This window comes from Centropristis striata, chromosome 20, assembly GCF_030273125.1.
Source record: "Centropristis striata isolate RG_2023a ecotype Rhode Island chromosome 20, C.striata_1.0, whole genome shotgun sequence".
Classification (NCBI taxonomy): domain Eukaryota; kingdom Metazoa; phylum Chordata; class Actinopteri; order Perciformes; family Serranidae; genus Centropristis; species Centropristis striata.
The window spans coordinates 10,397,118-10,418,132 of record NC_081536.1 but is presented as its reverse complement, the minus strand read 5'-3'; the positions used below and the strand labels follow the sequence as shown (position 1 = coordinate 10,418,132).

Here is a 21,015-nt window from a genome sequence, read left to right as displayed (position 1 = left end):
AATTTAAGTATCATTATATTTACCAGTTTACTGTGGCCTTACCTTATTTTGGTGAAAATTATGTAATGATTGTGAAATTTATGGATAATAAGATATTTGTTTGGTATGTATGCAAATGCAAACTAATAATTGGATATTACACTTTTAAGGCGAGACACTTCAGGCAAAAACATCTATTTTTCATGCACTCATCAATTTCAAGGTTTTTTGTTCTTTCAGACTACTGGAATGAACATGTATAATTTACTATATTCGATCCATTTCTTCAAAATTCGTCATCACATGCATTGTTGCATTGAAAGCTCCCACTCTCCTGCACAATATGAAATGTTTTACATGTTTTTACAGAGGGAATATGACGGAAATTTATTTTTTTTATAGCTTTTGACAGTATTTTCTAATTTATGAAATGATAAAAGGAGATATCCCAGTTTCCTTCTGTAAAAAAAAACTTTGAATCTTGTATATCAACAAAATAAAATAATAACTTTGAAATTAGCTTTATCCAATGTTCAGATTTCTGTCTAAATATGCAAATCAATGCATATTTAATGAGCTCACATATAATTTGCATATCTAAAAATTACATTTCAGAAAACTTGTAATGCAAAAAATGTTGTCTTCATGTAAATAAACTGGAGAAATTTCATCATGATATCTTTCATATTTTAAAAAAAATACCCTATTCAACTACAGTGTCTCCCCATAAGCCAATGTAGAGATTACAAAAGTATTATAAATGCATCTGCTGTAAAGCAGCTCATTGAAAAGCATGTAACTGAACTCTTGAACCGTATAATTAAGAATACTAGAGTATTCTTTTTTAACTCGGCTCATGAAAATATTATATAACAGACAAAATAATGCAGATGCCTTTTCATCTCAGTCATGAAAAGGGTTGTATAGATAGCAGCCAGGTACTGATGCTTTTGTACTCCTGTACTCAGTTGTTGTCATTCAATGTTAAGCTCAGTTTCCATGGTAATATGTGAATCATTCAGTTCATCTGTGTACACAAAGACAATAATGAGTCAAAAAGGCGAATGCATATAAAGAGCTTATCTAAAATAACAGCATAACCAGGATGTAAGCTTGTCTTTGAAATAACATGTGCGTGCAAACCTACTGCTGCTCCTTCGTGATGTCTTCAGCATTCAGTAATTGCCATGTAACTTACCATGGTTTATTAAAAAGGTAGCAGGGGCGGCACTTTAGCAACTCCGCTATTTGAAATACTGGAAAGTCGTGTCCGCAGTGTGGCTGGCTTGGTAATAACGTTTGAAAGCCCAGACAATTCTGCCACCAAACAAAAAGGAGAAAATAGCCCAAAGTATTGGTTTTCCTTTGTGTTTTGCCAGGGCAAGCAAGGCCTGCCTGGACCCACTGGACTCCCAGGACTCCCAGGCGAGCCAGTAAGTATATTGGCGCTAGACACTAGCACTTCGTGTCAAGCACTTCCTTTCTTTCATTGCCTTATCTGTCACCTTGCCATATCCTCTACTCTCTTAACTCAGCCTGCCAAAATGAAAGAGAGAGATAAACAGATAAACCTCAACAGGCAGAGACAGAGAGGAAGTAGGGAGAAAAGTCCAGAATTTTTACACAGACGATCAGTAATCAAATTTAAGAATTAATTAGTGGAAAGAGGCAAATCTAAGCGCTTTATGCCAGGAACGGAGGCAGAGGCTCAATCTGTTCTCCACACCTGCTTCGGTAATGAGCATCTGTCTTTACTCAAAAGCAGGGAGGGAAAAGAGGCATTTCATAAATCCTGGCTAAGGGAAATTATGTTGGAACACGGCAGCCCGCTGAAGCAGTGAGGAGGAGGAGATAAATGTGTGTGAGGAGATGAAGGCCTGGTGATAGATGTGTCTCTTTTCACCACTATTTACAGGGCTCGCCAGGGGAGGCAGGGGTGCCTGGGAGAGATGGCCTGAAAGGAGAAAAGGTAGGTAAACTTCAAATCAAGTTCTCACCTCAAACAAAATATGAAGCTATGATGTTTTATCACAGGTTGAACATGCTAGACAACTTGTGAAGACACTTTTCGGATTACTCGACCTGCATGACATTTTCAATCACGTTATAACTTTGTGTTCCCAACTCTGACTGTTGTGTTATTTGGGCACAAATTTATTCTTGCAGTAATCCAAATAATGTGCAGAAAGTGGAAAAGTGCACAGTCGACATGCATATTTTTGTCACTTGTCAAAATAAACTAAGCTGCTCCCTAGCTACTGGAGTCACTTTTACATTCAAGGGCAGAGAAATAATACCTAAAGTGCTTAAGCCTCCTACTTCCATTCACTTCTATAATCCTCCTTTGTCATCTTTGTTCTACTGATGTTATCTCTTATCCAAGACGCAGCTCTGGCTGTACATCCATGTGGTAGTCTATGAATAAAAAACAAACAATGTTAAGCAATGCTAAATATAAGACCAGAGCAAGAAGACGTTAAGCTTTAGTACCAGCTCCAATCCCGCCCACATCGACAAGCAGGATCATCTCTGTGTCCATCTAATAACTACGAGCCACTCATCAGGGTAGAGAAATCAATCACCAGTTTTTGGATTCTCCACCTGTCGACTCTGCTTACTGGCTCGTGCAGGTTTTTAAATGTAGACATCAGAGTAAACACCAGGGAAAAGGTGGAGAAGATGGGCACCAGCTATGATCCAGACCACATGGACAAGCAAGAGCATCTCTGCGCCCATCTCCATCTCTGCATCAGAAGGGGCATCAAGGCAAATGTTAAGAAATTAAACACCGGCTGATTCATGGATCTTCTGCCAGGCGTCATGCTGGCCAGTCTGCCGCCGTTGGATTGCTGAGCTGGGTGGCCTCCGTGCCGGCATCGGTTTTCAGCGGGGTGTCAGGAGCTGTGGGGTCTTTTGTTTCACTGAGAATTGGCTGGATCCTGGAGTGCCAGACGGCGCCATTGAACAGGATGACTTATTTTCTGTGTGCTGATCTGGGGGCCACATTCTGCTTTATTATAAATAATGCACCAGTTGAAGGAGCTGAACGGAAAGCAAATTTTCTCTTTTGGTGGAACATTACATTTATAGTACAGTATAGAAATGCTGCTGAAATGACTGAGCCTTTTCTGACATTTTGTCTTTGGAGAAACTTTTTAGAAAAACTGTCTGTCTTTCTCTTTGAAGGGGGACTCTGGTGGAGTGACGGGGCCAGCGGGACCTAAGGGTGAGCCTGGAGAGCCTGGAGGTGGATATATGGTAGGTACCATATCAAGTTTAGACAGTCAATTTCATCTGACCTTGTTGGCTTCAGCCCTCGAGTCACAGGACACAAAAGCAGAAACTGTGTTGAGCAGGACAACAACAATTCAATAGAACCTCAGCAGCAGACAAGGTAAAGCAGGCTCCTCGATCTGTGTAGCTGCCATGACATTATGGAGATGCAATGCCATTAAGTAATCCACCATTGGATAACCTCAGCCAGGGTAATCACCTATCCTCCCACTTTGGAGCTTATAGCTGTTGAAGCACTCTCTTTTATGGACATGGCTTTGCATATAGAAACGTTCATTATGGCGTCCCTAAAGAGGCAGCACGTGCAGCCACGGCCTCGGTCCTGGTCCACGCCACTTGCGCTCCTCAATCACCGGCAAGTGCTCTATGGCTTTAAACAATCATGTTTGTTTGTGTGTGGAAGCTGAAGTGAACATTAAGCGCGACAGCAGACCAACTCATCAAGCACGCGGTAGTTGGTTCAGTTGAGCAGAGTAATAAGGGAAAGATTGCGTTCAGGCAGAAGTATTTAAACCTCTTTAATGTACTCCAGCACTGTGAAAATTGAAGCGCGATTGGAGAAGAGGGCTATGAGTGTGTGTATAGGTGTCAAGGTTGGTGTTTACAGCAGGCCATTGACCTCATGTGCTGTTACATAGTTCAAAAGCCAAACAAAGAGAGCTGCCTGTCACTGAGAGAGGGCATCCTTCTGCATCGATCCTAGTAGTCTTTTACGAACGTCATTTCTGTTGCAGGCATTGGAAGAAAATGGATTCTCAACATTTTATGGACTTTGTTATATAAGACAAAGAAAAGGGAAAAAAGCAATAAACAGAAGTCAGTGCAGATGGTACGAGGGTCTTCATTGAGTCGTTGTGCCCAAGTAGTTAATGTCACTTTATTGATTTTGCCTTTAAATGAATAATGAGCAATTTGCTCTTTGTTTCTTTTGACTTTTATCATTTGCATAGATAAGCAATCTCCCTCTACTCTAAAGTACTGATATAAAGGTTTTGTTTCAGTCAAGTGCCAATGCATAATGTCCATAATGTCTAATGGAGCTTTTTTATTTATTTTTTAAAGAAAATGCAGATATGCATAATATTCTCAAAAAGTTCTGTACTTCCAAAACTTTCCCCCCTTTTTTTTAATGTCTGAGTGAATTTGTACATTTACACCCTACATCTATAGAATTGCTGTGTTAGTTCAAATCCACCCTCTGCATAGCTAATTTACATTGTGCAATATAGGACTTGTAACACTAATACATGCTGACCACAGAAATCAATGTCCCATCAGAACCGTACAGTAAATAATGCTTACTGTAGCCTCGATTCCAATCAGGGTTTTTCTCTCTAGTATGGCATCATCAGTCTGCCTCTGTATTCAGAAACCATTCAAAATGTTGTAAACGGTATTGAACATCAGCTCATAATGCAACTCTGTGTTTAGACTGTTTGCACTGTGGAGTGTTAACCTGTACAGATCCAATGTTCCTGTTTATTTTCCAGCACTAGAACAGCTTTTCTGGGCTGCACCTCAGGGCTCAAAGTGAATTGCTGATGAATGTGCAATGAATCCATATTCTGATGTCTTCTTCCTGTTGTTTTGTAGGGCGATGGGTTGTCTCTAACCAGAGGCTCTCGTGGGCCTAAGGTAGGAAGCATTGTGTTCATCAAGCATCACCAACACAACCATCTTTATTCCTCACTATGTTAACTCCTGCAGATAGATCAGGGGTATTTGTGACTAAAGTATGAACTAAAGTATGTATTCTTTACATGAATACTGTTAAAAATAATTTCATATTCAGGTACAGTTTAGGTCATTTGCCCCCAATCTTTGTCCCACAGCCCTGTCAGATGATCTCAGTCACTCCTTCATCAGGTTCCAAATGTGTCCATTTGAGGTGAATTTTGAAATTGGTGATATCTAGCACTTTTAGTTATATAGATGTGAATATTGTTATAACTACAGATATATATATATATGGAATATATTGGAATTGGCAACAGTAATATTTCACACAATGTGACCATCAGTGTTTACGTGGGTTGGTCATGTTTGCATTTTAAGCACTAAATAGAGTTGTTAAAGCTGGATTTTTTTTTTTTTACTTTTACTTGTCAATTATGTTAAGCGTTTTTAACTGTGTAATGTACAGTAGTGGAAGCAGTATTCAGATCACTTACTTAAGTAAAAGTACAAAAGTATCAGCATCAAAATGTATTTAAAGTATCAAAAGCAAAAAAAGAAGCAGAATGGCCTCTCTCAGGTTGTTATAAAAATTCCAAATATGTTAATAGATTATTAATATTGATGCATTTCTTTATGTCAAACTTCAACCTGAAAAGTAACTGTCAGCTAAATGCAGTGGAGTAAAAGCTACAATGTTTGCCTCAAAATGCAGTGGAGTAGAAGTATAAATTTACATAAAATGGAAATATCCAAGTAAGTAAATGTACTTAGTTACATTCCACCGCTGGCAATGTATCCTTTACTTTTAGCATCTATTCCAACCACAGACTGTATAAAATAAGTGGACATAGACCCTGTTTTTAAGCTTTGAATTTGGTATTTTAGGCATCACCATCTTGTTTTTTTGGAGGCAGAACTAACTGCAATTACTTAGCTAACTTGACTGATGAAAATTCATCCCTAATTCATGTAAAACAGGCTTGAAACAGAATGTATTTTTATTGTATTTTTTAGGTCACCAAAATGTTACATTTTACTTTCATGAACTATAAGCACACTGTGAATAGATTAAAGTTCTATGACAAGGTTTTCACTTTTCAGACCACAAGGCTGTTACCACTTCTTTAATACAGTTTTATGATTTCAACTAGTTTTCTAGTTTTTAACATATTGTACTTCATTTTAAAATGTAGTTGAGAATTCAAGGTTTTCTGGTGAATATGTAAAATAATCCACCTAAATGCCCCAATTATCAAAGGCATTGTCGTGGAAAAAAATAATGGTCCATCACAACAGACTGTATATAAAAACACACACACACACACACATACATAATGAACATGTGGCCTTGAACACTGTTGTGTTTCTTACCCTTGAAGCTAGTAAAGGCAACACATAAAGGGAAAATGAGTTCTAGCAGTTTGAATAGTTAATGATCATGCAGGGCAGCAGCTCTCCATGACTTCTGGAGTCGCTATCATTGAAACCTGACTGAATGCTGCCTTTTATTTCTGTTAGGGTGAGAGAGGGGTTCCGGGATTGCCAGGAGACCACGGTGAAAAAGGCGAACCTGGAGAGAGTATCATCGGCTCGCCGGTGAGTGTGATGTTATATTGATTTGGTTCTGTCTCCCACATTTATTATTTAGTTCAAACCATGATACCCCCAGATTCATGTCTTTAGGAGTCGAAAGACAGAGATCATCTTTGAATATCAAGCTCGGTTTTCATTAAATGCGCTCTCAGATGAAAACGCTGGTCATTACCGCGAGGTGCTGGTGTGTTGCACTCTGCCTTCATCATATATGCTCTGCACTGCTAGTTTGAACCTGACACAGGTTGGAGTGTGAGTGAGTCTGCTTTCATTTTTGAAATACAGGATTGTTGGAGACAGCGAATCAATAGAGCAAAAGGTGTCTAACACAATTCCTTTATTGGATCCTGGGTGTTAGAGGGCAGATAGTGTTAACAAGATGTGTGATGTGTTCTTAGGGCCGCATGGGACCTCCAGGGAAGCCGGGAATTGAGGTATGTGGAAAACTGTGAATCCACAACAGCATCCAAACATGTTTAAGATTATTTTTATTTTCAGCTTGTTATGCCGAGGCTGTGGTTTTGCAATTATTTTACAATGCACATCACATTTTGGCATTTATTATCTGGTTGTATGAAGCAGGATTGTTAAAATCATCAGTGTCTGGCTATTTTTTCAGGGCTCTCGCGGACCTCCAGGTTTATCTGGCCCCCCTGGAGTTCCAGGAAGAGAGGTGAGTGAGATCAGTCCGTCCTTCCACTCTTATTCACTCCCTCACACATCTGCAGATAAAAGGCAGCTGAAAGCGTAAGAGAATGTCAGCTACCACTGCGGATGAACAAGTACGATGTATCACAGCTCCTGGACACAAAATCCCCACCAGCCAAGACGGGTGTGAAAGCAGAGTTACAGCCTTGCGTGTCTGCTTGATGTCAGAGCCAGGAGGATTGTTAACTCGTTTCTTTGTCTCAATTAAAGGGCTCCCCTGGTAGGCCAGGCCCCCCGGGCCCTGCTGGACCCCCAGGTGAACCAGTAAGTGAGAAATTCTCATTTTTTGCTTTCTGCGGTTAAGCATCACTGATCTGAAAATAAGAGTCACTGAGCACACCTTAAACTCACAGTCTCTCTTCACAGCACAGACTGGGTTTTGGGATAATTAGCAGCTAGTCCTGCTGTTCACTAACTAACATCACGTTGAGGAAAATGTTGAAGTTTAGGACAAATTGGCAGCACCCTGTTGTTAGCACATGTTTTTTTCTCTTTCTTCCCTTTTCATGTGTTTCAAGTAAGCAACTATAGTTCTGAAAGCTGTAGTGTGAGTACAACATAAGCACTGTTTAAATTTTGCATTTTAACCTCTTTATATTCAAGGGTTGGAGAGCACCATGAAACCCTTTTATTGTCCTTTTCATATTTTTTAAAAGATGCACGGGCTTCACTTCAAACTGTTTTCCTCAGCTCCAAAGAAAAACAATATTTTTTAAGATGTGAGGATCGTGTCTTCCAGCAACAAAGTTATTAAACTGTTTCTTCAAGCGTTGCAGATAAAAACTGAAACTGAAACTGAAATTTGTTTAAAAAAAAAATGTTTGGGGTGAAATCACATTCCTTAAAGGCATACAAGATGCTCTCATAAATTGATGTTTCGAGCAATTTAACAAATGCAGTATCACCAAACAAACAACAGATGAATATTTCCAAAAACATGAAAGATTTGCAGGCTCTGAAACTACGACTGTGGCAATGTTTCATCTTTTTTTCTTCTTTCTTTGACAGACTGCCTTGCCAATTGTTGGAGACATGGGTGCATTACTCAAGGTATTTTATCTTCATAGCTAATGATAATTAGAGCTTTTCACAAACAATAACATGCAAAGGGGTTGCCTGGCTTAGTAGTTAAACATTATCGATATTTGTTCATTTGAAGGGGTATTATTTTATTAATATATGGATGATATCAGTTGAGAGAGATAGCAAAAGCCCTCGAGTGCCTCCATCAGGTTGACTGAGAGAAATATGTGTAGAAAAGACATTCATAATCACAAGAAACCCACTTTAGTCATTCATAACAGTGAGACATTCTGTATGGCATGTTTAAGCCTCTCAATTAAGATCATGGGATATAGAAATATCACACCGGTGTATTGTAAATACAGTGTAAATTCAATAAAACGCCTCTGCTGACATGCAACAAGTTAGTTTTGCAGAAATGATTGAAATGTGATAATTTTCCTCCCACCATATAAATAATTTCAACTAAGTTTATTTCAAAGCAATCATCCGTTTTATTTGAGAAATGTGTAAATTGCTGTCAAACGTAATTTGTTTCTCTTTGCTTGAGGATTCTGTAACTACACCTACATTCATAACTTAGGGATGACTATACTGCATGATGATAATACTGCACCAGTCAGTCAGAATGGGGCAGCAATAACCAAATGTGGTTGTATCACCCATTTTGGTTGTCCTATTTCAATAAAAACATGTCTTAATAACAATCTTTTAATGTTTAAATAACTAAATATAGATGGCATAACAAATGCAAAAATGTATATATACAGTCATGGAAAAAAATATTAGACCACCCTTTTTCTTCAATTTCTTATTCATTTTAATGTCTGGTACAACTAAAGGTACATTTGTTTATACAAATATAATGATAACAACAAAAAATAGCTCACAAGAGTTTAATTTAAAAATGGTTTTAGTTATTATCTAGAAAACCATGGAAAATGGCTAGATAGATAGATTAAACTTTTCAAAGACTCTATTCTATGTTTTTTATATCCCATGCATAGCCCAAATAAGCCTTTGAGAATATCTTTTACTTCTCTTATTTCTAAAAGGCTTTAATTTAATTTCCTCTGGTAGATTTCCCTCGTCACCTAAACCTTCACCTCCAATTAGCAACCGCTAAAGCATTCGGTAAGAATGCTAAAACACCAATGACATGAAAGATTTGAAACAAGTCTTGTCCCTAAAACTGCCAGACTTAAAGCCTCTATCTCTATTTTGTCACTTTGAAAATCATACATAAAGGTGATTTCCTCACAATTTTATCATCAATCACTTAGCAAATGCAGACAGAGTGCCTGGCCAAACGTAATGTGAAACTCTTTTCAGCCTTCAGCCTTTATTAGCCCATCTAAGATACTTCTGTGGCGCTTACCTTTCATAATGGCCGTTTCCATCAAGTTCCAGGCAAATTAGAAATGTGTTCCTTTTTTCCTTTTGATCGAAGCAGGTTAGCCACCTAACTTAATGACATTACCTGCATGAAAGCACTCAGCTATAATGCTTTAAAACGTTTAATATGTAGCGCATGTCAGTTGACAATAAATATAATGCCATCACATGACGAATCATTGATAGATAAAAACCAAATGCCAGTCATCTTGTGATTTTCTGTCACCCTTCAGTGTTAGTGTCAACTCCTTTTATCCATTAAGTGCTCTGTTAGATTCAGCGTCTGTTCATCCCAGTTGCTTGGTGGCTCTCTAATTAGTACTTTCAACACCTTGATGACACGTACGAAAACGATGAAAAACTCTTTTCATTCACATACACTTGTTGATAACATTTCCTTGGACTCTTGGAGGATAATTAGATGGCAAGCATGTACAGATTATTTTCCCGTTTCTAACTTTGTTTTAATGCTGCTTTTTAATAGTTCACTGTACCTGTTTCAACTGCCTCCCTCCTACTTCGAGCTATTTCCTGGCAGGTGCAGTGCCTATATCTAGACTGGATCGAGGACAATGATATTTAAGATTCTCACCTAAATGTCACAGTCAATGAGTTTGACAAAGTTCACCACTCACGTAGATGAGAGACACTCTTGGAGACACTCTTGGTGGGTTCACATTATTCTGCTCTGCAGACATTTAGAGAACACTTTGTGTCAGTTGGGGTCTTGTCCTCCACCCAGGGGATGTGACATAATAAAGGGCGAAAATGCAGTGCTCCAGCTCAACTTGATGAAATCTTATCTGTGCCATCGCTTTTGCTTCCTGCCTTGCCTGCGCTGGCAGAATGCCTGCAGTGTGTGCCAGACGAGAGTCCCAGGGCTTCCTGGGCAGAAGGGAGAGAAGGGGACCCCTGGAGCGCAAGGAGTGGAAGGCCTGGTGGGAGAAAAGGTACAAATCATCAGCATGGCAGGCAACGTAGAGCAGATGTTGTAAATGATGAGTTCATTTGCAAAAACAGATGAAAGCCATTCTTAACATGAATAAACAAACATAATTTTGACAGATCCCAAAATTTTAAGATAAAACAACCCAACTGCTGTTTGTTGATATGAACATTCTGTAGCTGTAGCAAAAAATAAATGGACAAACAATCTGTTTTTGCAATTTATATGACACTTTTTGCACTTATTCTCAGGCTTGCTTATTAACTACTTTGAGACTGCTTACAGCCATATTCATTGTTTATTCCTATCCTAAACAGGGGGATCCAGGTGTAAGAGGTCCCACAGGTAACCCTGGGAAAGAAGGCCCAAAGGTAGGCAAGAAAATATCAGGTGTAAATATACTCATAAAACACATTTTTTAAGGAATATTTTGTGTGAATCTACATTAATTATTCACCTTCTCAGCAAGGCAAATTAATCTGTAACACTAATAGCCTCAGTCTATGATAGTGTTTATTGAAATGTGTGTTTAATCTAAAAGAGATTTACATTGACACACGCTTTTTATAAATCACCTCTCGGATAATCTCTGAAAGTCTGACCAGCTGTTCTACACCTCATATTATTCTGTTCACTCTTATGTGCTCTTGCTGCAGAAGTTGTTGCTATGGATACAGTGTTGTACCACAGTGAAACGGGCTAGGCATTTTCAAGTCATGTGCTGTAAGAGAGGAAGAGATATTTTGAAGTTTACACCCATCAGCTTTTAGTTTTAGGCCTTTTCATGTTTGGTGAAAAACACTTTTCCCTCGCTCATCGCTTCTGCCTCCCTGCAGGGAGTAAAAGGAGAGAGAGGGTTCCCAGGCCCCATTGGAGATAAAGGTGATGAGGTGAGTGAAAAAAGTTGAATCTAAACAAATTAATCCTATCTAACCGTCCGGAAGTCGCTGTGACATTGAGAAGGGTTTTTCAAAAGAATGTAAATATATTGTAATGTCTGCCTCATCTTAAAGCCTGTCTGCTCTGAAAGTCTGTTTTCAAAAGGAGCTATCAAAAGCTATCCTTAGTGCTGCGTGTGCACTATGGCCTATCTTCTGCACTCTGAGGAGTGACTTTATAAAGAAAGCAGCCTGCCCTGCGTGTGTGTGCGTGCGTTAATTAAAAAACAAGGCACTCTTTAGAGCCGCTGAGAAGCATTTCATAGGTCAACCTTTCGCATTGAACTGCAATGGCAGGAGATTTTCACTAACAGGCTTACTTGTTACTAGATTTTATAGGCTCAATAAAAACATGTTTTATAGCCGCGTTGAAGTTTTTTTTCTTTTCAATGATAAAAGAGATCATTGAGAGAAACACATGCGTTGAACCTCTCAAAGGCAACAAAGAGAACATAATCGCCAAATGAAAAAGATGCTGCATGTAGACAATGGCTTGTTTCACTGCTTCTGCATATTCAGAAGCGCTGTAGAGAGAAGAAATGTGAACATAATCACAGTAGTCACTGCAGTGAATAGAAAGTGTTGTCATTCCTCCTTTTTCAGTGTAGTTACACACTATATGTGCTGTGTTATTTTGTATGTGATTGTTGTTGCTAATTAATTCCTAGAAAGCTGTTCCAAGCATCAAGAAATTAGACCACTTATTTACACCTACATGGCAACCTCCTTAGGTGCAGAATATCTGCTTAGTGTCTGATGAGCGTACAGTAATACAGCAGGGCCACATGCCCAAATCACTTACTTCAATATATATATAAGTTTTACAACTGGACCGAATGTAATTAATGGTTTACTTTGCACACATCTGTAAAAACGCACAGCACTGCTGTTCGAATATGAATGTAAATATTCCTTTTTAATAGTAGGACATTATTTTGAAAAAAAAAATCCACTTTGTGTCCTCCAGGGGCCTCCAGGAGTACCAGGACTTCCTGGTGTGACCGGTCGTACGGGGGCCCAGGTAGGCCGCCTCTCCTTCGTGTTAATATTATACTTTCATTATTTCATAACAGAAAGTATCTTTTTATGGTTACAGGTCTGTTTTAGGCTTTTTTTCTGAGGTGAATGCTTAAAACAGAATGCTGTTCTGTTTGCAGGGGCTTATGGGTAGACCTGGGCCACTGGGCCAACCAGGAGGAAAAGGAGAAAAAGTAAGTTGTTACCGTTTAAATATTTATCTATATGATGTAAGAAGTGTGTATGCCTTTCTGTGCTTTATATACAACAGAGGACACAAAGGTTTACACTATATAACCTTAAACTCTGTGTTTGAGCGCAAAGTATTGAGATATGACTGGTTGGATAAACCTGTAATAAAAAAGTGATATCAATGACATTTTCCCTTCAAATGTAGTTTATCATATATTTTAAAGACAGATTGATAAAATTAAAAGCAAAATTATCAATATTTTCTTAAAGCAACTACAAGGAACTTTCATTTTGTATTGATTTTTTGAAAAGCAGTAGTGTTTCCATGAGCTCCTTTGCCTTGTGTCTTAAAGATCTTGTTCTAGATTGTCCATTTGTTTTGGAAGCAAGTGAGAGAAAGAAAAAATGTATTTTGAATACAATTTATCTGGTCTTGTTTGCTTATGTAGGTCAAATAAAGGTATTACCATTAAATTGTGACTGTTGCATTACCGGTTAATAGTCCTTGTAGCTGCTTTAAATACTAAATAATTCAAGGCTTTTCATTATTGCTTTAAGCTTCATAAGTGTAGGAAACCAGATCTCTTGTTTTTTCTCTTAGGTTTGGCAAACACGGTTCCATATCATTGGATTACATTAGCATGGGCATTGTGTTTGATATTTCCACACACTTTTAACAATTCCTCTGGTTTGTGCTTGGCAGGGAAGTGAAGGACCCCCAGGCAGACCAGGGCTTCCAGGGCCTCCGGTAAGTTCCTCCCGCCTCAATAAGAGCCAGATGGTGATTACATGTCCCAAAACCAAGGTCATTGTTTCTACATTGCCCTTCATGTACGCTACAATACACTAAATTATTTTATAACACAAACTAACCTTCTTCATCCTTAAGGTCACAGACTTATTGATGTCCATTCAACATATTTGGCACATTGAAAGTATTTAATCATTTTGCTTTTCTCAGCACTATTCAAATATCTTCTTTTTCTCTTGATCAAACAGAGGTTAGAACCAAAGCCATTGCCTTGGCATCTGTCCCTACAAACAACTATCAGTGCACTTACATTTTGCTCGGTCTAACAGTATTTAGTGTAACAAGAAAAACATAACTGACAAACAAGCACAACTATGATGAAATTGTAGCGACCTGCTCGCTGGCATTGAATCATGCTCATACCCTTTAAAAGGCCAGTGAGTAAGCACTTCCAAAGGCAAATCTATAATTCATCAGCCGTCCCCTTGAACCTGCCGTGCCCCCCCACACCCTGGTCTCATAAACTGCAGTCTGGGAGGACAGGGGATGGCTCAGTGGCCTGAAAAGGGCACAAGCATCCGCTTGCTTCCAAATGAGAACCTTGACTCCTTCTACATTTACAATAGCTGCCCTCTACCAATCTATCAGGGGAAATACTACCCAAGAAGACTAGATTACCTAGTTCTCATACCCGAATCTCTTTTAATCACTGTGCTCTTTTGTATTTCTGAAATACTCCCGTTTTCTGAATCACCACTGGCTCAAGGATTATTAAGTCTACTGTTCTCTGTTTTTCCTTTTCCTTTCACTTCTCACTCTCTCGCACACGCTTTCCCTCTCTTTGTGTAATCACCAAATGAGCTATTGATCTCTCTCATGTAGCTTTTAAGGGCTTAACAGTGTATAACTGCTCCAGACCTACTGTACAGATTACTGTACAGACTGTCTGTGCCTAAAACTCACAGAACAGAGAGTCACTGAGAGGAGATGTCTGAATTAGTGTTGCTTCTGTTTCAGGGCAATGGGATGAGCAGTCTGTACAAGCTACAGGTAAAGACTTCTCAAATGAATTCAACTCAGTGATAATGCCATTGTGATCCATTGTATTCCCGCCATACTGCCTTCAATCATATCAGCAAAAGCAAATCTGTGCTGTGGTAAAATAAATCTGACCCACATTGTAAAAATATATAGTCATAACATTAAAAAAAATGTCTTTTCAGAATGGTGGAGCTGTTTTAGGACCCCCTGGAGCTCCTGGTGCGCCGGTAAGCATAATCATTGTTATGCCTGAAGCAAATCCTTTACTGTGGAGAAACACTAGCACACAGGCACGGTGATACTGTATGAGCTGCAGAACCTGGGAGAGCTGAATAACAAATAACCTGACCAGCCCTCCAGTGTTATCTCCGCTGCTAAGGCCCCGATCACAGTCAATCATGTTCATTGAGAGCTGGCGGTTGGTGAAGGCCAAGAGGCTTCCTGACTCTCAAACAGGTGTTTCTGACCCGCCCCAGGACACACAACAACATTGATATGCAAAATGGACTTAGAAGTTCAGTTGCTCCGCACGGTGCCAAGCCGAAGTGACCCGATTTGCTTATCAGCTGCTTCTGCTCCGCCTTATCAGACAGTTAGTAATCTTGTCCAGTCTCCTGGGAGGCATTCATTCACAGGCCCTGCAGGGATCCATCCACCTCAAGGAACACTAAAGGTGGTGACAACTCCAATATCCACAGTGCACAATGCACATGAACCACAGCTCAATCATGAGGATGCTTTTCACTGAACCGCATCCATCACAGCCCAACAGCTCCTCTGCAGCAACCAACAAAAGATCTGTAAAAGGGACAGTTTCCCCAAAACACAAAAATATATATATTTTTTTATTATTATTATTTATTTTTAGAGATGTCTGCCTTCCCCTGAATCAACATGGTCTCACAGAAATCCGTGAAATAGCCACGGATTCGCTTAAATCAAAATCCGTGGAATAGCCACGGAATCACTCAAATTTCCGTGAAACTGACACGGATTTTGCTGCAATGCAAGTTAATGACAGTCATATCCTGTGGCTATTCCAACATACAAAGTGATTATGTACATTCACTGAGTGAAGATATAGAAAATAAAACATATATTTCTCGCTAGAAATGTAATCAAAATCCAGTTTTATGCAGAAACTAAGTCAAAATATTAATTTTTTCACTAAAAATGAGAGAACTGTCGGCCATGTTTTTTGTTCTGACCACCAGAACCTTGAAAGTCACGTGACTTGGACACAAACCAATCGGAAAAAATATCCATTGAATAGCCACAGGATATGACTGTTAATAACTTGCATTGTAGCGAAATCCGTGTCAGTTTCACGGAAATTTGAGTGATTCCGTGGCTATTCCAAGGATTTTGAGTTAAGTGAATCCGTGGATATTTCACAGATTCCTGTGAGACCAAGTTCCTTGAATATAATGGAACTCGGCTTGTGTAGCTCAAAGCACCAAAAGAATACATTTGAGCAACTCAACAGCAATATCTGTTCCCAGAAATCTTGTTGTGAGAAGTTTTGTGTCGGAACAAATTTCTTCCTACCGAACTACACCTGCCAACCGTATCACAGAGCAAAAGTAAGCGTTCATCTACTCATGGATGAGAGACCAATGTTTGTGACAGTGCAAGATCAATGTATTGGTCTCAAATTGAATAGCATACAGTTTTAGTGAAATGTGATCCCATCAGTTCTTTAGGCAGTCTTAGACAGCGTCCTCATTTAGGATCCTAGTGGCAGGGTATAACTTTTCCTGAGTCAATGCTGACCTGGTGTATCTGATACATTCTTCCCAGGGAGAAAAGGCTGTTACTCGGGAGGTTAGAATGCCGAATGATTCTCCTGGCCTTATTCTTGCAGCAGAGTGAACTGCTCTCTGCAGGTTCTTGTGGTTTAGTGAAGTTTCTATTACAGGCACCACAAGCTGGGTGCCATTTAGACCCAGTACACTGAGAAAAGGCCAATATCTCCAACACTCAGCTACTCACAGCAAAACAATCTAGATTGATAAATAGCACTACAGGTAAGACAAAAGCATGTGTTTTTGATTTGGGGGTGAACTGTCCCTTTAAGATGCTACATTGATCAATTATTCAGTGTGTATTTAATATGTAAAATGCTGAAATGGTTCACTGAAGATGTAAACATGCATGACCAGTGTTTGTAAAGCATGTGTGGGATTCCCAATCATTCTAAATCTTGCTTGAGAAAGTCTCACCAATGTCATATAACTCAATGTAAGTATGATTTACAGACAGACATTGCAAGACAAGAGAAGCAATAATGACTGCTATCAATTTTAATGACACTAACATACAGTAGCCACATGTCATTTCAGACTATATTTATGATTTGTACGGTCGCCGTTGTCGCATGCATGGGAGTAATCTGTCTTTTTTCTCTCCCTCTCTTTTAAGGGTCCCAAAGGAGATGAAGGACTTGCAGTGAGTTGAAGCTTTTCATTCTGGAATATATTTTTTTATGAAATATTTTTTGTGCTGCCCCCCAAAAAATAGATAAGTCAGAGTTTCCAGTTGCTTTCTATCATTGTCTCTGTGGTTCCCTACAATATAAGTCAATATACCCTCAAGCCTGAGCACTTAAGCACTCTCAGTAGAACTCCAACACGGTGAAAAAAATGATCATGTCTCCTGCAAATATGAAACTGTTGTACCATATTGTCTTGCCAGTGGGAACCTATGAACTCTCTCTGCACTTGAAATGCCCTTCCCCCCCTACTGACGCCTGAAAACAATCCACGCATACATGGAAACAATTCGACGCTCCTGCCATCAACTTGAATTCTTTATTCCCATGGGGCCAATTGCATTTTTTATTGTTTTGTTGCACAGTGATTTTTCACCAGGATGTTAATTTGACATTTTAATAAATTGTGTGAGCGGCTCCAGTGCTGTGGTGGAATTGCCCCAATCCGTCTCACAGCTGATCCTCTGGCTGGCCCACTCTCCCCTTAGTCGCACTCGCTTATTCATGACAATCTACATGTGTGACAATTACCTGCACAATCCGTCTATGTCAGCACCGGTTGCCCCTCTGTTCTGTGTAATGGCATTTCTCCATGGCAGCTTGAGCAAGATGAGGTAGATAGAGGCCATCACTTGCTCCAGCTCTGGGAATGGTTCTCTATTTTTAGTGCAGAAAGAGTCTGATTGTGATTGTCAAATGGGGCTCTTTTTCTATGCCAACTATAGCCTGCAAGGTGTGACAGCGTGTGTCATAGATCATATAATATAATACACTCAGGTTGAAGCATTGTCCTCTTAGGATTATCTTCATATTGACATGTGAAGATTTGTATTAATATATCACTGAGAACATGAAGAGGAGATGGAAATGTGCAAAATCTTGGCTCCTGCAGAAATACATTTGCTTGCCATTAGTGTATGTAGCTTTGATCTATATTTGCTCATTATGCGTAATGTTTGCTGACAGCTTAATAATGATGCTATATACCTTCGAGTAGCTCATCACCAAACTCACCCAATTGAGCATTGTGAGACAAAAAAAAGAGCACACTTCTAGGTTGCAATAAGGGGGAAACTAACATCCCTTAGTTTATATCAGCGGTGACTTTTTGTCTTGACACAGCAGGTGGTGTGTTTTTCTCTCATAGGGGGAACCAGGAGCCATGGGATTACCCGGGCTCGAAGGACTACCCGGTGCCAAGGTAAGCAACAGTATCGGCCCAGAGAAGTGCCTCATCTGCCATGACCTAACCTGATTACAAAGTGAGGGAAAGTGCTTTCTCTGTACTTTATTCTCACTACAGAGCATTTAAAGGCAACGCTTCTGCCTTAAAACGTCTAAAAACCACTAGACCTGTACATATTTTGATGGGTTGTGTACTTACATTACCTGAATGGTTCCATTAGTGTTCAAACCATCATTTTAACCAAGATAAAGGTCTGTTTCATTTGGTCACCTGTCAATGGTGTCATATCCCCTTTGCACTTTATTACAAGACTTTTTAGATCTTGATTGTTTTTATCCAGTGATGGAAAGTAACTAAGTACATTTACTCAAATACTGTATTGAAGTACAATTTTGAGATACTTGTACTTTGCTTGAGTATTTCCATTTTATGTAACTTTATACTTCTACTCTACTACATTTAGAGGCAAATATTGTACTTTTTACTAAACTACGTTTAGCTGATAGCTTTAGTTACTTTTAAGGCCGAGATTTATAATAAAAAATACATTTAAAGTGATTCGACTTGTTGTTTTTTTAAATCCCATAACAGTATATTAAGTAGTTAAAATGAGCACTATCTTGATAAGATTAAATGCTGCTTACATAAATGCATAATAATATTAATCCAATAATATATTTGGAATATATAAACAATCTGAGTGGGAGCCCTTTGCATAATGAGTACTTTTACTTTTGATACTTTAAGTACATTTTGAAGCTGATACTTTTGTGCTTTTACTTAAGTAAGTTTTAAATGCAGGACTGTTACTTATAGTGGAGTAATTTCACAGTGTGGTATTTGTACTTTTACTTAAGTAAATGATCTGAATACTTCTTCTACCACTATTTTAACTATATATTTTAACAAGATAGAGGATTTCAGGTGACAGACATCTGGATCTTAAGTTATCAGCCAAACAAGCTGAGCAAACATAAATGGCAGCTCAGCTCACAGCCCCTTCCGTTACTTCCTTTTTGCACTCGACAACATCCCAGAAACACTGGTGTTTTTACGTCACACTGCCATATTCAGTTTTTTTTTATAAGAAACCTCTGACAGTTATTAGGGATAGGAATTAATATGATTTTATTGATACAATGAAATTATTGATTCTACTGATTGGTCCAATTCTTTGTTGATTCCAGTATTGATTTCTGATTCTCGTTGGGAATAGAAGTAGGCCTACACAGGTTATCGACCCATCTGTTTCTTTATCTCTGAGCCTGAACACAGTGTAGATGACATGACAGAATAGTTGCACAGCATTTGCTTTGTTGGGGTTTTCGTAATCAAGTGAGAAACCAGAAGCAGTGACACTTATGTGGTTCTGTGTCAAATACATGACATTAAGCCCATGTTGCATAAAACAATGTTTCAGCATTTGACTGGTGTTTCCACCCTTAATTGAAATGATCATTTTACAGACATTGCAAGCTGAACTATTAACATTTTTCTTCAGTAAATAAAGCCATTTCTTCCTCCCTGCCATGAGTCTTTACTTTCCAGCAGCGTAGGTGCATACGTTTGATGTCATTGTTTGCAATGTGCAACTGCCAGACAAACATGGCAGCATTGATAAAAGGAATTCATAAGCTCGGAGGCATGAGATTCTGATGGATCGGACAATTTGGAAGCAGTTCTTGTCTGGAACCCTCCTAGACTCGATTCCCATCTGTAATTATGGTGAAGACAACAACTCCCACAATCCCTCGCTACTTCACAATATCACCAACCCTCGTGTTTTGTTATTATTTTCATTAAGAGATCCCATAGTGGCAGAAAATTGTGCATTTTAAGATTTTATTTCTGAAATGAGACATCAAGCTACAAAGCTACAAAAAAGGTAAAATAATGATGTTAACAATCCAGTCATCTTTGGTTTTTGAGATGTTGACTAAGGACTGTCAATTTGAGATCTCTGAATATAGAGTATAACCAGAGTAATACCACAGCAATTTGGAGCCATATTTTATGGTGAACCATCTGCATTATAAACAGCTACAACTGGACAGATTTCCCTAATGGAACACAGCTATACCTGCATGCAACATTTTAAAACTTCCTACATTTAAATCAGTGTGGGAAAAGTTGTGTATGTGAGTGTGTTTTGTAGGGTGGAACCTTTCAGTTTCTCTGACATTCAGAGTAATTTATCCTTTAGGGGAATACTGTCAAAGGTGTGACATATGCAAAGTGTTTGCTGCTGAAATATGAAAAAGACTTAACTTCATAAGGAGGTTGTTTATCATAACTCCCTATTTGTGATTTTCTAAGTCATGACTTGTGTTTATATATGTTAGGTCAATTTGCATTGCATTAGTCCAAACAATAAGAAGCCTGGGAGCATCCATTATACATCAGGTGTAGGCAGCTTTAGATATCAGTACCTATGGGTCTGCTTGACAGTGATTTATGTGTATTTTTTATGTTATGTGTATGTCATCTATCTGACATGTCTGTAATGTTTCCTTCAGGGTGATATTGGTTTGCCTGGCCCACCTGGGATACAAGGTCCTCCAGTAAGTATTTTTTTTAGATTAATTTACGCTGACACACGCTCCTCCTTGATGAATCATCTGTGGTGTTTAAGTCTGCTGCTGGCAACAAGTCGATGGTGTTTCATAAAGCCCACAGAATAGCAGCCATCAAAACAGAAGTGCCACAACAATACTTTGAATAAGAACTGGGATATGAACCTGTGGTCTGTTTAGTGGATTTCCTGTGAAGCCATAGTAGACTGGT

General features: G+C 38.9%; 1 protein-coding gene across 1 annotated transcript in view; it reads left to right on the top strand.

Moving 5' to 3' along the window:
- LOC131958674 (collagen alpha-1(XIX) chain) overlaps window positions 1–21,015 on the top strand; it is a 112,914-nt gene that overhangs the window by 78,285 nt on the left and 13,614 nt on the right. The window contains exons 26-45 of the mRNA XM_059323823.1: window positions 1,359–1,412; window positions 1,895–1,948; window positions 3,166–3,237; window positions 4,867–4,908; window positions 6,469–6,546; window positions 6,942–6,977; window positions 7,163–7,216; window positions 7,462–7,515; window positions 8,260–8,301; window positions 10,515–10,619; window positions 10,933–10,986; window positions 11,452–11,505; window positions 12,521–12,574; window positions 12,711–12,764; window positions 13,466–13,510; window positions 14,498–14,563; window positions 14,737–14,781; window positions 16,976–17,002; window positions 18,193–18,246; window positions 20,748–20,792. Of these exons, the coding sequence (XP_059179806.1) occupies window positions 1,359–1,412; window positions 1,895–1,948; window positions 3,166–3,237; window positions 4,867–4,908; window positions 6,469–6,546; window positions 6,942–6,977; window positions 7,163–7,216; window positions 7,462–7,515; window positions 8,260–8,301; window positions 10,515–10,619; window positions 10,933–10,986; window positions 11,452–11,505; window positions 12,521–12,574; window positions 12,711–12,764; window positions 13,466–13,510; window positions 14,498–14,563; window positions 14,737–14,781; window positions 16,976–17,002; window positions 18,193–18,246; window positions 20,748–20,792 (1,089 nt within the window). The remainder of the gene's footprint in view (window positions 1–1,358; window positions 1,413–1,894; window positions 1,949–3,165; window positions 3,238–4,866; window positions 4,909–6,468; window positions 6,547–6,941; window positions 6,978–7,162; window positions 7,217–7,461; window positions 7,516–8,259; window positions 8,302–10,514; window positions 10,620–10,932; window positions 10,987–11,451; window positions 11,506–12,520; window positions 12,575–12,710; window positions 12,765–13,465; window positions 13,511–14,497; window positions 14,564–14,736; window positions 14,782–16,975; window positions 17,003–18,192; window positions 18,247–20,747; window positions 20,793–21,015) is intronic.